Source organism: Stenella coeruleoalba, assembly GCF_951394435.1.
Source record: "Stenella coeruleoalba genome assembly, chromosome: 17".
In the NCBI taxonomy this organism is placed as follows: Eukaryota; Metazoa; Chordata; class Mammalia; order Artiodactyla; family Delphinidae; genus Stenella; species Stenella coeruleoalba.
Window position 1 is genome coordinate 78,435,467 of NC_137163.1, and position 15,015 is coordinate 78,450,481.

The window sequence follows — 15,015 nt, forward strand, 5'->3', positions numbered from 1 at the left end:
GATCTGTGAGGTCCTGTGAGTGTTAGAAGCGACTATGAGGACCTGTGAGTGTTAGAAGCGACTGAATGGAGCCAGGTCTGAATCCTTTTCCAGTCCGGGTCCGTCGGTGCTTCTGCAGTCGGGCTGTCCCGGCGGTCGTCGTGGTGATCGTGTCCCTGGAGGAGCAGGCAGTGCTGGCAGAGGAGGAGGACAGTGGACGTGTTGGGAGAGCGCCCGGGGTGTGGGCGGGTCACACCCACAGGGACGCCCGAGAAGTCTAAGTACTCCTTCTCTTCTTTGTAGCTTCTGAAGCTCTATCCCCGCTTGTTCTCTACCCCGCTTCCTGCAGTGGTCCCTTGACCTCCGGCGTCCCTCCCGCCGGCGCCCCCCGCGGGGGCCGTCCTGGCCTTTGGGGCTGATGACCCCATGACTCCCGTCTGCAGCCGGGCCTTGCCCCCAGCCCGGCGGTGGAGGGACTGCCGCGGCTGGAAAGGGCCGGCACGTCGCGTGGCCTCTGGGCCCCGAGCACCTTGCCGGCCCCTCCCCGCTTGCCTCGCCCGGCACTGACTGGCTGCCCCATGTGAAAGGCCCACGGGGTGGCAGCAGCGCCCAGACCTCCATTTAGGACACACAGCGCGAGCAAAGCAAATCTTTATCTTCTCCTCCCCGAACTGTGCTTTCTCTTGGTCACGTGGGTAATCAGCGTTACATCCGCCTCGCCGCTCGGACCAAAGACTCCGCGTCCAGTCCCCGTCCGTCCTGTCTTCACAGCAGAACTCAGGCTTGTCCCCTCTCTCCACCCCAGCGTGGTCCTGTCTCATGCCGGCCCCTGGCACGCCCGCTCCTTCCCTTGCCAGCCGCCACCCCACAGAGGGGCCGGGCCGGGCCGTGCTCTTCCATTTTGGGTTTCAGTAGAGAGTCTGAAGAAAAGGTTTTGTAGCAGGCCAGGAAGTATGTGCTAAGGGATCTTGGAATTGGTCTAAAATGCCTCCTGCCTGGAGTTTTATGAAAGACCACATCTCCCGCTGCACGATGTGCCCAGCTTGTGACTGGGCAGAGCCCCGGGCACTAGGGCAGGAGGGAAGCACCCCGGACAGGATGTGTACCCTCAGGCCCTTTGTGGGGGGGTGAGGAAGGGCCCCAGGCCTCTTTCCTACCCCCCGCCCCCAAGGGCTCACAGCTGAGGGCAAAGAGTGGCCACATACACATTCGGATAAGTGACATGATTACAGGAAGGTTGGGAAGGAGGTAGCTAAGAACAAGTACCAAAAGTAAGGGGAGAAGTGATGAAGGCTTTCTTGTGCTGTTGAACTGAGGAGGGCTGTGTTTTGTTTTGTTAGGTATTTGAGAAGAATCCTTGATAAGGGTTTTATTCTCACAGGGGTGGAAACTAGGAAGAACGGATTTCAGGTGGGGACCTGAGAATTTTCTTTGTCTGGGTGCAATGCACTGGAGGAGGCCACCAAGAGGGGCGTGTGGCGCTAGGTCTTAACACCTGCGCGCCGGTGGGAAGCAGGAGTGAAGCAGACAGGGCCTGTTCCGACTCTCCCCGTGCGCTAGATGGAAGCGAGCGTCAGCAGCTTAGGTCTGTGGTGTTTCGGGGCTGCTAAAGTGTGCGCCATGATTTCTGGGGGCCCTTTACCCGTGAACCAGTTCTGCCTGTTGATTTACAGAAAGATGGAAACTGCGTGTGCATGCGTGTAACAGTCTAGAGCTCAGGCTGAGGCAGCTGTTCAAACAGTGCCTTCATCTGAGGTTTTGAAACAGGTCCTTCACGTACTTTTCAACATCAGAAAGTACAGAAGATGTGTAGGGTAAAAGCTCTTCTCTTCGTGTCCCCTACCTGCTTAATTCACGTGCACTCCAGCCGTTGTAAGTTATTTATCCTCCCCGAGAGGGTTTATGCTCATACCTGGGGATGCGCACATGTCCGTACACACAGACCCCGGTGCCGTCCGCTGTCCTCAGTACTGCAGTGGTCTGGCACATAGTAGGCGTGCTTCCTAAAATCTGTGTTAGATGAACGTCAGTTTTTTATGTCCTGTCTCCTAATACTCACTAAGAAGTGAACAGTATATAACGTTGTACTTTTTATGTTTTCCGTGTGTTTTTAGCCCCCTGTGCTGTCAGGAATCTGCAGGACTTGGCTCGTATTTACATTCGACGCACACTTAGAAATTTCATCAATGATGAGATGCAGGCCAAGGGCGTTCCTCAGAGGGCTCCGCCCAAAAGGAAAAGGAAGAGGGTCAAGCAGAGGATTAACACTTATGTCTTTGTGGGGAATCAGCTCATCCCTCAGCCTCTGGACAGCGAGGAGGAGGAGAAGATGGAAGAGGATAACGCGGGGGAGGAGACGGGCCGCTGCGCCGCCCGCGAGCAGGAGACGCCGCCCCAGAACTTGCTGAGGGAGAAGATCATGAGGCTCCCCCTGCCCGAGGCTCTAAAAGCGTACTTGACGTACTTTAGGGAGAAGTAACTTAGAGCAAGAAGGAAGAACGCCTACTGATAACTCCTTTAGTCTTGAAAATGTAGCATTGTTAGACGTTAAAAGAGAATGCTTTCTTTCATCAGAGTGAATTTTTAGTGGAAAAAGTATAACTTGTTTCTGTCTTGGTAATAAAAATGATGTATTCTGTGATTAAAAAGAATCCCTTTTATAAAATATATTTTTCTTTAAATCTTGTTAAAATTGCTGTTTTAACTTGGAGCGACTTCAAGAGTGGAATGTAACAGTAGTCAAGACTGGGTCCTTCAGACCCTCATCTGGTTCCTTACAGACTAGTAGTGGTGAGGGTTAGACTTAATCTTCCATAAGGTGAAATAATCAGGAAGCATATATGTAGTCTGATTCCAATTGCAGCCATTTGCATTTCCTCCATGAAACCTTCATCTAACAAGGAAATCAGAAGCCTTGTGTGTTGCAGTCACTATTGCTGAGTTGCTGTAGGTCTGTTCCGGGCAATGTATGAGTGCAATAACGATGCAGATACGGAGTAATGTAGCTTTAAAAAGCCTCCTCCTTTCAGGGAGTTCAACAGCACTGCTACTCTTGCTCTTGAATCTGTTGCCAAAAGACATGGGGAAAACATCTGCTTCTCTCATAGAGATTTTAGGAGCACGTCAAGTGAATATTAAAGTAAAACGTATATACTTAATACAACTCTTAGTTTGGTTGGACCCTTTACATTTTCAGTATTTAAAAATGATGAGGTTATCTTACTCTGAAGTTTTAGAAGATAGTATATTTAGGACGGTTTTCCCTGTAGTCCACTGTATAAAGTATTTGCTTTAAGAGAGTCCGTTGTTCTACGCGACTGTTGATGGCTCATCGGTGCATCGGCCTGAGTGGGCTGGTCACAGGTGCACTTTAGCAAAGGAAACTCCTGGTTCATTGGCAGGTTCATCCTTGACAAGCAGGGCTGCGCCAGCCTGCATTTGCTTTGAAATTCATCTTTGTAGCATAGGAAGTAGTCACAGAAATTATATGTAGATGACCTTTTCTTTGAAAATTCGGAATCATAGTGTAATCTTTGGGACCTACACTGGGCTCATTTAATTTCTTCCCATGTTTTTATTTTGTTCTTGTTTCTTGTGGTAAAGTAACAGTGATTTTCATTTTTTTGATTAATATCCCATACTACTGTATTCATTATTTGAATGTCAGTAGTGAAACAGGCGGTAAATGCCGTTATTAGTGTTTCTTTTCTTCCTACTAGGGCCTGAAGAGTCATGCCTTGTTTAAGAAAGTATACAGTGTAGCATATTTACTATTTAGTGTTCCATGGATTATATATTTTTTAGAAGGAAAAATTTGAGAGTATCACTTATCACCACCAGCATCACTGTTACAACTGTTGAACAAGTATGCTTGAGGAAATGCAATCGATGTGTAGTGGAAGGATTCTTATGTCTCTGCAAAGATTCAACCGTTAGATGAATGGTTTAAAAAAATCTCAGCTCTGGTAATTCCACACGTCTAAAAACAACTGTTTGAAATAGTCTAAGCATGAATCATCCCAGGTAAATCAGGATATTTTAGTAATGTGAAAGATAATTTCGTGGAAGCTGTTCGTTTTTTACCATTGACTGGGTTTGGGCGTTGGGGGTATCTCCACAATTTTTCTTAGGCGATTACTAAGCTGTTATTGTTAAGAAATGCCCCATTCATTTCTATCAAGGAAAAAAAAATAGTTTCATGCTATTGTCACGTTAGAAATGTTCCTTTTATTTTGAAATCAGTGTCCATTTTAGAAGTTTAATTTGGGGCTCCTGGTGCCCACATATTTTTTATCTAGCCGCCCCCCCACCAGCTTTGTTGTTTTCGGGGCAAGTGTTCAGATAACGTCAACACGAGGTTTTCTTAAATCGTGGTGTTAACTATTCATGAGGGACGTTTTTGTTAAGGATATATTTGAAGATGGAGTTTTTCATAGCAGCTTTTATTCTGTTGGCTTTGGCAAAATGTACAGTAGGTTTTCATAATCATTGCCTATTTTTTGTCATTGAAATGTATCTTTTGTGTTTTTAAATGCATTTATTTCACAGTTGTGACTTTACTATTGACTTCAAATAAAGAAGTAGAAATAAAGAATGAAATTTTAAGCGAAAGCCCTTTTATCTATTAATGGGAATATATTAGAATGATTAAGAATATTTTGGGTGTTTATTTTTTAATGAATCATGTTATATTTGAGTGTGGATAATTGTGCTTTATAGGTGGAGAGGTAGCAAATAAAGATGAAGTAATTCAAAATGATGAGCAGTGTATTCATGGGAATTTACAGTGGGGTAAATTATTTGTTTCGCGGAGAGAAAGTAGGCCTAGGGAGGGAGCACGACGACTTCCCCCCTCAGTCAGATTGCTGCTTGGAGATGGCTTGAAATAGCACCCAGGATCTGATAGAGCCCGAGAAACTGCCGGCAACACCATTAACTACCAGGAACATCGTTTAAATCTGTACTGCTTATTGGTCCATATATCTGGTTCTAGTACTAATAAAGAAAAATGTCATTAAGATAGCACACATAGTAGTTAAAATACAAAATGTGGAAGTGTTGGTTTCCAGCTGTTTGAGAGGACAAAAGTGAAGCAAAACCTGTTAATTTATGGGAAAACTTGGAAAATTATTTTAAATAAACAGTTGCATATAATTAAGCATCGTTCTCCAGTGGCCTGCCTTTTTTCTCTTTCTAAATTTAGAAAATGTCAGTACACCTATGGATATATGCTGAATTATGGTATAGAATTGTCTGTATTTGGACATCTCATTTCCTTTTGACTGTTGCCACCGCTGAAGGGTGTAGGGTTTTAAAAAATTTATTTTTATGGGGCTTCCCTGGTGGCACAGTGGTTGAGAGTCCGCCTGCCGATGCAGGGCACACGGGTTCGTGCCCCGGTCCGGGAAGATCCCACATGCCGCGGAGCGGCTGGGCCCCCGAGCCATGGCCGCTGAGCCTGCGCGTCCAGAGCCTGTGCTCCGCAACGGGAGAGGCCACAACAGTGAGAGGCCCGCGTACCGCAAAAAAACAACAACAACAACAACAAAAAATGTATTTTTATGAACTATTCAAGTAGATACGAAGGATATTTATAAGATGCTTGGAAAGTCCAAGGAATGAGTGTTCATGTCCGTACATGTGAGTACGAACCATGAGGCTTGACTGACAGCACTACCGTTCCTGTGTGTGCCCCTCTTCCCCGCTCATCCTAGCCCCCCTCTCAGGGTGCCCGTTTGTGACGGTCACACCTGGCTTTTTGCCGCGGTTTTACACATACGCTCGTATCTCCAGGCGGTATGAGTGGAATCACCCCCGTTCATTCCTGTGCACCTAGTTTTCACTGCACGTTGTCTTTCTGAGGCTGGTCCCTGTTGTCTGTGGTGATGCTAGATTCCCACATTCCCACTTTTTTGTTCATTATTTCTTCTTGACTCTTGGATCATCTCAATTTTCTTTTGCCTAAAGTACATCTTTTGAAATTTCTTTTGGTGAAAGACCCTGCGGTAGCTAGCTCTTAGTTTTGTCTGAAAAAAATTTATCTTTGTTCTTGAAAAATATTACTAATATAATTTTAGGATGACAGTATTTTTCTCTAAAACAATGGAGTTCTCTACATTCTGGCTTTCATTGTAGCTGTTGAGAAGTTCACTGATAGCCATTTCTTTGAAGGTTATCTTTTATCTCTGTTTTTACAGTTTTGTGCTGACATTGTTAATACTCTTGTCTTGGCATTGTTGATTTTCTGTAGTTTCATATAATGTGCTAGGTGTTAATTTTTATCTTTAATCCTACCTGGTATTTGTTTTATAGGTGTGTGGACTGGCCTCTTTGATCAGCTCTGGAAATTCTTGGCCATTTTCTTTTCTTACAGACGTTGCCTCAACTTTTTGCCTCTCAGCATTGGATTCTAAATAATTCATTCAAATATATCTTCCAACCACTAATTGTCTTCACTTGCTTTAAGTCTGCTGTTAAACCCTTACACTGAGTTTTAATGTCTGTTAAATTTTCTAGTTCTTAAAAAATTTTTTTTTAAATAATTTCCTGCTCTTTATTAATACGTTCAATTCGGTAAGCACACTGAACCTGTTTTCTATTCCATATCTGATTCCAGTATCTGAACTCTGTGGCGGGCTTCTGCTCAGGATGTCTCTGAGGGCCAGCTGTGACGACCCCGTTTCTCTTGTGCTTTGCGGGCTTTGACTGAGCTTGTGGAACTCTATCTGTGAGGGTTTATTGGAGGCCAACTGGTCTTTGCCAGAAGCACTGCTGGCTCACGGCCTCTTCAAACTAAGTCCTGGGTTTAAGGGTTTCACACCACTCAGGGAGAGGGGCCTGAACATCCGCGGGAAAGCTAACCTGGGACGTTACATCTTTGGGGAGATTTTACTCCCTCCTCATAGCAAGTTTTGAAATAGGCAGTTTTCTCTGCGTTCTCTGGGGGAAGGAGGGGACAAGGTGGATTATTTCTAGTTCTCCTTAATGAACTTTATGCGGACGTGGAGATTCCAATGAAGCCCTCCCCAGTTAGGAAAGGGCTTTTCCCCTTCTTCCTGTAAGCTTGCTGCCCCAAATCTGAAGTTAATGTCGCTAAGTTAAGCGAATACTCCAGCTGAATGAGACTCCGGTGCTCACGTACCTTGCTGGCTTCCCTTTTCACTTTTGGACCCTTGTCTATGTCTTACTAACGTGCTCACTCAGCACACTGATGCCTTTAAAAAAAAAAAAGTTTCTAATGCTTTTATCTAGCGCACACAGTTTTCTGCTGGAGTTTCCTAAGGCCTGCGAGGAAAGGTCCCACAGCCACGATGCGGCTGGCATTCATGTGCTCCTCTTGCAGTTCTTAGCCTTATACTCATGGAAGGTAACAGTAGGGTGTTTTTTTTCCATTGACTGTCAGGTTTTTAAAAGTAGAAAGTTTTTAGTCTTTCCTTCCAGAAAAATGCCCTACGAATACAATGTAATATTTATTATATTGAATATTTTGAACTGAAAACGACACACAAACCCGCATGTCTTGTCCAAGTTCTCCAAATTGCAAACATCACCAAGAGCATCGGAATCGTTAGCGGTGGGCCTGAAAGGACGAAGCTGGCTTTTTCGTTTATTGATATAGACAATAAGAGACACACGAACGATGTCAAGCATAGTTCAAGTTTATTTTAAAATCATTCTTGTTCATGGAGATTGAGTTTTTTCTTCTGATTTTTGTATTAAAAAAACCCCAAACCCCACATATTTAAAAGTTGGAACATTCTGCCAATAGAGGGCAGTGTTCACCTACAGTAGAATGTAAAGGAACGAAGAATTGCTGAGAGAAGGAGAATGAGTCTGTTTCTTCTTTATACTCATAAGGTTGATAAAATTTGACAAAACGTTCTCCGCTCACTACGTCTGTCTCGCAGCGTGGTCATCTGGAGTTGCGGCCTAAATTAACCATCCAAGTTTCACTTTGTTTTTCTGTTTTGCATTTTTTAAAGTCCTATTTTACGGATGAGATTTGTTTGAAAGTTTCAGTCTTTAAAGATAAAACCAAAACCTTAAATACCTGCTTACAGAGTGCCCAAAAAGTACACGTTGAACTGCAAGACATACTTGTGGCAGAAGTCTTGTTTCCAGCGGTGTCGGCGGGAGAGGGCCGCCCGCCCGCGGGCACCTAGAGGGTGAGAGGCGGGTCTGCAGCCGCCGGGGCGGCGGGTCCTGGAGGCTCATCGGTGCCACTTCACGTGCTCACACGCGTGACCGTGGGTGCGTCTGCTCCAGGGCCGGGCGTGGGCGCTAAACAGTGTTCAAGGAAGAAACCAGAAGCAGCTGGTGGGAATCTCTTATTAGTGCAGCGCTTTGGGTTTCAGGAGTGGAATAATACTGTTCGGAGTAGGGAGTATGTGCCCCCGGGTCAGCCAATTATTACTGCGCTCGCCCTTCAGGGTTTGGAAGTGTTACCGGATAAAAAGAAGAAAAGCTGTCCTGCGTGGATGCAATAAATAATGAACCAACGTGAGCTGCCGAAGCCCGGCCGGGGGCTGAGAGGCTGGGCTCACGGAAACAGTGGAGCGACGCGCCAAGAGGAGGTGCCTTGCCGGGCGGCTTTGGCGCTGACGGGCCCTCTTCCCCGCGGCGCACCCCGCCCCGCCTCCTGGCCCGCCCCGCCTCCTGGCCCAGCCCCGCGCTCCCCCCCGCCCCCGCGGCGTGCGCCCCCGCCCCGCCGCGCCTCTGTCCCCCCAGGTCCCGCCCCCGCTCGGGTCGTCGGAGCAGGGTTCTCACTTTTCCGCAACCCCAGGCTTCGGCGCTTAGACTGGAAAGCGCGAGCCCTGAAGCGGTGAAAGGAACGGGTCTCCTAGCATCTTCCAGAACTTACCACAGAGAATTCCCATCTTCATTCCTTGGGTAATTTGCCTCCATAGAGTCCCAGTTTAACCCCTTTATCGTCGCCCCCCACCCCCAAATCTTCCCTACTCTGAATTGGGTGAAGCAGCCGCCCACGCCGCGTGCCCCCGCTCCCGGCTGGGCCTCCCCGCGCCCTGCGGTGGGCGTTGCTCCCGGGTACCCAGAGCAGCCGGGAGCGCGGGGCGGGGGCCCGGGCGAGCAGGCAGGTCGGCGCCCGGGAGACCACGCCGGAGTGGGCGGGCAGATGGGCCTGGGTGCTCACCCGCCGTCCTCGCCTTCTGTGTGGGGAGAGAAACCGCATCACTGAGCTGCCCTTCGGGTCGCACAGTGTGTGGCGTGCGCACCCTTCTCATCGTGGTGCTCAGGCTTTACGCCCCAAGAGGAGAAGTGCCTCTAGGACGAGGCGGTTGGAAGGGCCCAGCGTCCCCGGTAAAGTGTCTGCCGGTCGTGGCGGGTGCGCGCGGGAGAGAGCCGCCTGCCCCGTTCGGGTGCATCCCTGGGCGGGTGAGTCTCACTCTCCCCGAGTGAGACTCCGGGGATTTTGAGCAAGAGGTAGGACGAGCAGCGCCGGGTCACTTTTCGTCATAATCGTGAAATGAGGATCTAGCTGGGTAATGAGAGTTCAAGCTGGTGGTGGTCGTTGCACATAAGCCCACTTATATTCGGCCCAGAGTAATTTTTGTTAAGCATCTTAATTTTATGTGCTCGTGAATACGAAAAACAGCCTTACTGGAAAAACCCACAAGACGCATTCTTGAGCCCGGGGCCGCTTCTCGTGTGGTGGCCAGAGGGCAGGGCGAGCGGGGCCTTTGGCCTTGAACCTTGCCTGTGTCGTGTTGCGGCGTCAGTTTCTGCAGAAGCCCCAGCGCCAGGCACAGGGCGGCCTGTCCGCCGCCCGTCAGGTGCCAAGGTCGGCGGTCGGCCCGTGCCGGACACCCTCTCCTGGAGGCCCTGAGCGGAAGGGAGAGGGCGTTGTCCTTGCAGCTGTGCAGAGCCTTCCTCGGCTGGAGAATGATGCCCAGTGGCTGGACCCTCAGGACCCCAGCCGGGCCCCCTGCGAGTTCCCAGCTTCCTGGGGTCTCGGTTTCTCAGTCTGTAAAATGGGGATGCTAGCGGTTTTCGCCTCCTGGCGTTATTCTCAGGTGACATGAGCTCGTGCGCGTTACACGCTTAGGAGAGGATCTGGTTCTGCCCAGCTGTATGGAAGGGTTTGCAGTGACTACTGTTTACGGCTCAGGGCATGAACTTTGGACTCATATACCCACAGGAAGCTGGCTGGCAGGGTCCTCTGAGGGGAGCAGGGGGGGGCGCGAAAGACGACCTGCCCTTAGTAGAGTGATGGGCAGCGACTGACCTGCAGCTGGAGTCCTGGGGAGCGGGGACAGCCGGGGCCAGCCAGCTCCTGAGTGGGTGCTGCCCTCAGGGCTTGGGGCCCATTGATAATGAGCTGGCTGTAGTTTTCAAGAAAATATGGAAGTCAAAAGTGAAATTCCCTGATTTTTATTTTTTTTTAATTTTTTTGGCCAAGCGACGCGTCTTGCAGGTATGTTAGTTCCCCAACCAGGGATGGAACCTGGGCGCTAGGCAGTGAAAGCGTGGAGTCCTAACCACTGGACTGCCAGGAAGTTCCCTCCCTGACTTTTATTTTTATTTATTTATTCAAAAAAACATTTGTTTATTTATTTGGCTGCGCCAGGTCTTAATTGCGGCATACGGCATCTTTGTTTCTGCATGTGGGATCTAGTTCCCTGACCAGGGATCAAACCTGGGTCCCCTGCACTGAGAGCACAGAGTCTTACCCACTGGACCACCAGGGAAGTCCCCCTGACTTTTCAATATTAGCAGCTAATTACAGTTTTTCAAAGTGAAAGGCTCGACCACGTGTATTTGCAGGTTGCTTTCAGCCCAGAACCTTCAGTTTTTGACCCCTATTGGAGACAGGGTATGAAAGCCGAGAGAAGTACATGCAAAGTCTGTTCAGATTGGTCCTCTACTTCTTTGGGGCCAAAAATCCTTGACATAGGATTACATTTTCATGCAAGCAATATCATGAAGGACCACAACTAACTGCTTAAGATGAAAATTCTGAAAAAGAAAAGGCAGATCTGCCTTTGAAAGCAAAAGAAAAAAGAGATAAATTGTTCTTCATCAAAATCAACAACTTTTGCACTTCAAAGGACACCATCAAAAAAGTAATAAGACAGAATGGGAGAAAAATTTCAAATCATATATGAGAACCCTTTTACCTCAACAATTTAAAAACCCACATAACCCAGTCAAAATTGAGCAAAGTATTTGAAGAGCTATTTTTTAAAAGAAGGTACACAAATGGCGAATAAAACCCATCTGGAGATGCTCAGCATCATTAGTAATTAATGAAATGCAAATCCAGAATGAGCTACAACTTTAACTCTTGAGAATGACAAAATAAAAATGTCAGACGATAACGTGTCAGCAAGGATGTGGAGAAACACTGCTGATGGAATTGTGAAGCAGAGCCCGTTGGAGGACAGCTTGGCAATTCCTCAAAACCTTAAACGTAGAATTACCGTATGACCCAGCAATTCTGGTCCAAGAAAAATGAAAACATGATACTGATTCTTCCAATCCAAGAACATGGTATATCTCTCCATCTGTTGGTGTCATCTTTGATTTCTTTCATCAATGTTTTCTTTAAAAAAATTAATTTATTAATTTTTGGCTGCGTTGGGTCTTTGTTGCTGTGCGCGGGCTTTCTCTAGTTGTGGCGAGTGGGGGCTACTCTTTGTTGCGGTCCGCGGGCTTCTCATTGCGGTGGCTTCTCTTGTTGCAGAGCACGGGCTCTAGGCGCTCGGGCTTCTCACTGTGGTGGCTTCTCTTGTTGTGGAGCACGGGCTCTAGGTGTGCGGGCTTCAGTAGTTGTGGCATGTGGGCTCAGTAGTTGTGGCTCGCAGGCTCTAGAGCGCAGGCTCAGTAGCTGTGGTACACGGGCTTAGTTGCTCCGCGGCATATGAGATCTCTCCGGACCAGGGCTCTAACTCGTGTCCCCTGCGTTGGCAGGCGGATTCTTAACCACTGCACCACCACGGAAGTCCCTTTAGCAGTATTTTTAAGTGGAGAATTGATCTATAAATAATTCCTGCCTACAGAGAATTTTCCAGTCTCTTTCGCTCTTCCTTCCTCCAAATATTCATGGAGTGCCTATTTTATACTAATAGCTAAAAAATAAAAAAAAAAAAAGCTATATTTTGCTTCTTGGTCCTTCCCTCTGGCTCTTATACCAAAAATGGGAACATAGATAATAAAGAAAAAAAACCCCAACCCCCCAAATATATAGAGCGCAAATTCTGAGATGTCCTATGTAGGAAACTGTGCAGGGATGGAACATTGCCAGCAGGGGTGGGTGTGGGGAGAGCTTACTTAGAAGCATCAGGGCTGGCCTGCCTGAGAAGGGGGTTGAAACCTACAGAATGAGGAGACAGCCATTCAAAGAACTTCCAAGCAGAGGAGTGAAGTCTAAGGCTGAGTAGATTTTGGCTCTTAGAGAAGCTGAAAGAAGGGCAGTGGGGCTTCGTGGCTGGAAGGAGAGTGTCTCAAGACATCGAGTAGAGGAAGTGAGTAGAGGAGAACCTCCTTCAGCCAAGCCTGGGCAGGCGAGCAGCCCCTGGGCCTCTGTCCCTGGGAGCCAGGGCTTGGTGCTGGCAGGGTGCACCCAAAACCCGAACGTCTGCTCTCGTGGCCATCACCATCACGTGGCCATCACCATCACGTGGCCATCATGTGGCCATCACGAGGACCATCTTCTGTGGTCCCAGAAGATGCTTCCCCTCATCTCCTGCCCTAATGCCTCAAAACAAAAGGGGATGTTACCTCTCCAAAGGCTGCCGGGATTTATGGGAGATACTGGTGCTAACCCTGGAGCAGAGAGGCAATTTGAGCTGTAGGAACATGTAGATAAGAGAGAACACAAATACGCTACCTTGTCACATCCCTCCATTCACAATAGCATGACAGCTATTCTCATTCATGCATAATCAATTTCCCAATCTCATTGATCATCCGTTTCCTTGATTCTCTTCATGAACCCATCCCTGGACTGGACATACTCATAAGTTAGCAAGGGATTTGCATCTTCCTCTTGAATTCACACACTCTACGTTTGTATATTTGTATGTCTAGACATAATGTGTGTGAAGTGTGATAACAGACTCTTTACGCTGGTAACTGTATAAACTTGGAATGCTTAATTAAAAATAGATTTACTTTTGTAAAAATATTTAATAAGGTTTAATTACATTTTTATAAGTAAAGATTTAATTTTAATACATTTGATTTAAAATTTGATAGATTATGATTTGCATTTAACTAGTTTAGATTAATATATTTTTTATTTTTCCAGCTTTATTGAGTATAATTGACAAAATTGTATATATCTAAAATGTACAATGTGATGATTTGATCTGTGAATACATTATAAAATGATTATCACAACCAAGTTAAATAACACATCATCACCTCACATAGTTACTCTTTTGTTTTGTTTTTGTGAGAATGCTTTAACTGTGCTCGCTCAGCAGATTTCACGTCGACAGTACTATAGTCACCATGGTGTACATTAGATCCTCAGAACCTCTTTTAACTGAAAGTTTGTACATTTTGACCAACAGCTCCCCATTTCCCCCATTCCCAAGGCTCTGGCAACTACCGTTTATTCTCTGATTCTGTGAGTTCAACTTTAGTTTAATTTTAGGGTTCCACATATAAGTGATACCACACAGTGTTTATCTTTCTCTATTGGGCTTATTTCACTTAGCACGAAGCCCTCCAGGTCATCCACGTTGCCAGTATCTTGGCTATTGTGAACAGTGCTGCAGTGGACCTGGGAGTGCAGGTAATCTCTTTGAGATACTGATTTTTTTTTTTTTTTTTTTGCGGTATGCGGGCCTCTCACTGTTGTGGCCTCTCCTGTTGCGGAGCACAGGCTCTGGACGCGCAGGCTCAACGGCCATGGCTCACGGGCCCAGCCGCTCCGTGGCATGTGGGATCCTCCCGGACCGGGGCATGAACCTGTGTCCCCTGCATCGGCAGGCGGATTCCCAACCACTGCGCCACCAGGGAAGCCCCCTGAGATCCTGATTTTGTTTCCTTTGGAGATATACACAGAAGTGGGATGGCTGGTTCATATGGTAGTTCTATTTTTCATTTTTCTGAGGAACCTCCATACTGTTTTCCATAGTGACTGCACCAGTTTACATTCCACCAACAGTGCACGCGGGTTCTCTTTTTCCCACATCCTTGCCAACGTTTGTCATCTCTTGTCTGTTTGTTAACAGCCATCCCATCCGAACAAGCGTGGTGATATCTTATTGTGGTTTTGAATTACATTTTCCTAATGACTAGTGATGTTGAGCATCTTTTCATCTCTCCGTTGGCCATTTGTATATCTTCTTTGGAAAAATATCTATTCAGGTCCTTTGCCCATTTTAAAATTAGATTATTTGGGGATTTTGTTATTGAGTTATATGAGTTCTTTATATATTTTGGGTATTAGCCAGGTATCAGATATATGATTTGCAGATATTTTCTCCCATTCTGTAGGTTGCTTTTTCATTTTGTGGATGATTTCCTTTGCTATGTAGAATTTTTCTAGTTTGATGTAGTCCTGTGTTTGCTTTTGTTGCCTTTGCTTTTGGGATCAAATCCAAAAAATCGCCAAGACCAATCTTAAGGAGCTTTTCCCCTGTGTTTTCTTCTAGGAGATTTAGGTCGCAGTTCTTACATTTAAATCTTTAATGTATGTTGAGTTAATTTTTGTGAGTGGTATAAATTAGTGATCCAATTTTATTCTTTTGTGGGTGGCTGTCCAGTTTTCCCAACACCATTAATTGAAGAGGTTATCTTTTCCCCATTGTGCATTCTTAGTGCCTTTGGCAAATATTAATTGACCGTATATGTGTGGGTTTAATAGTGGACTCTCTATTCAGTTCCATTGGTCTATGTGTCTTTTTAACGCCAGTATCATATTGTTTTGATTACTATAGCTTTGTAATGTAGCTTGTACTCAGAAAGTGTGATTTCTCCAGCTATGTTCTTCTTTCTGAGGATTGCTTTGTCTATTTTGGGGTATTTTGTGGTTCCATATGAATTTTAGGAGTTATAAATGTTTTT

The 15,015-nt window shown here is 46.5% G+C and overlaps 1 protein-coding gene and 1 long non-coding RNA gene across 11 annotated transcripts in view; both read left to right on the top strand.

The window, feature by feature from the left end:
- The window catches only part of PCMTD1 (protein-L-isoaspartate (D-aspartate) O-methyltransferase domain containing 1), a 61,227-nt gene extending 56,096 nt beyond the window's left edge, over positions 1-5,131 (top strand). For all 8 annotated transcript variants that reach the window (XM_079902038.1, XM_079902042.1, XM_079902037.1 and 5 more), the window contains one exon: positions 2,094-5,131. In XM_079902038.1, coding sequence (XP_079758164.1) covers positions 2,094-2,458 — 365 coding nt within the window. In that variant the 3' untranslated portion in view covers positions 2,459-5,131. The remainder of the gene's footprint in view (positions 1-2,093) is intronic.
- Positions 5,132-8,695: 3,564 nt separating this feature from the next.
- Positions 8,696-15,015, top strand: part of LOC307176125 — a 279,090-nt gene continuing 272,770 nt past the window's right edge. For all 3 annotated transcript variants that reach the window (XR_013824610.1, XR_013824611.1, XR_013824612.1), the window contains exon 1: positions 8,696-8,868. This is a non-coding gene — a long non-coding RNA (uncharacterized lncRNA). The remainder of the gene's footprint in view (positions 8,869-15,015) is intronic.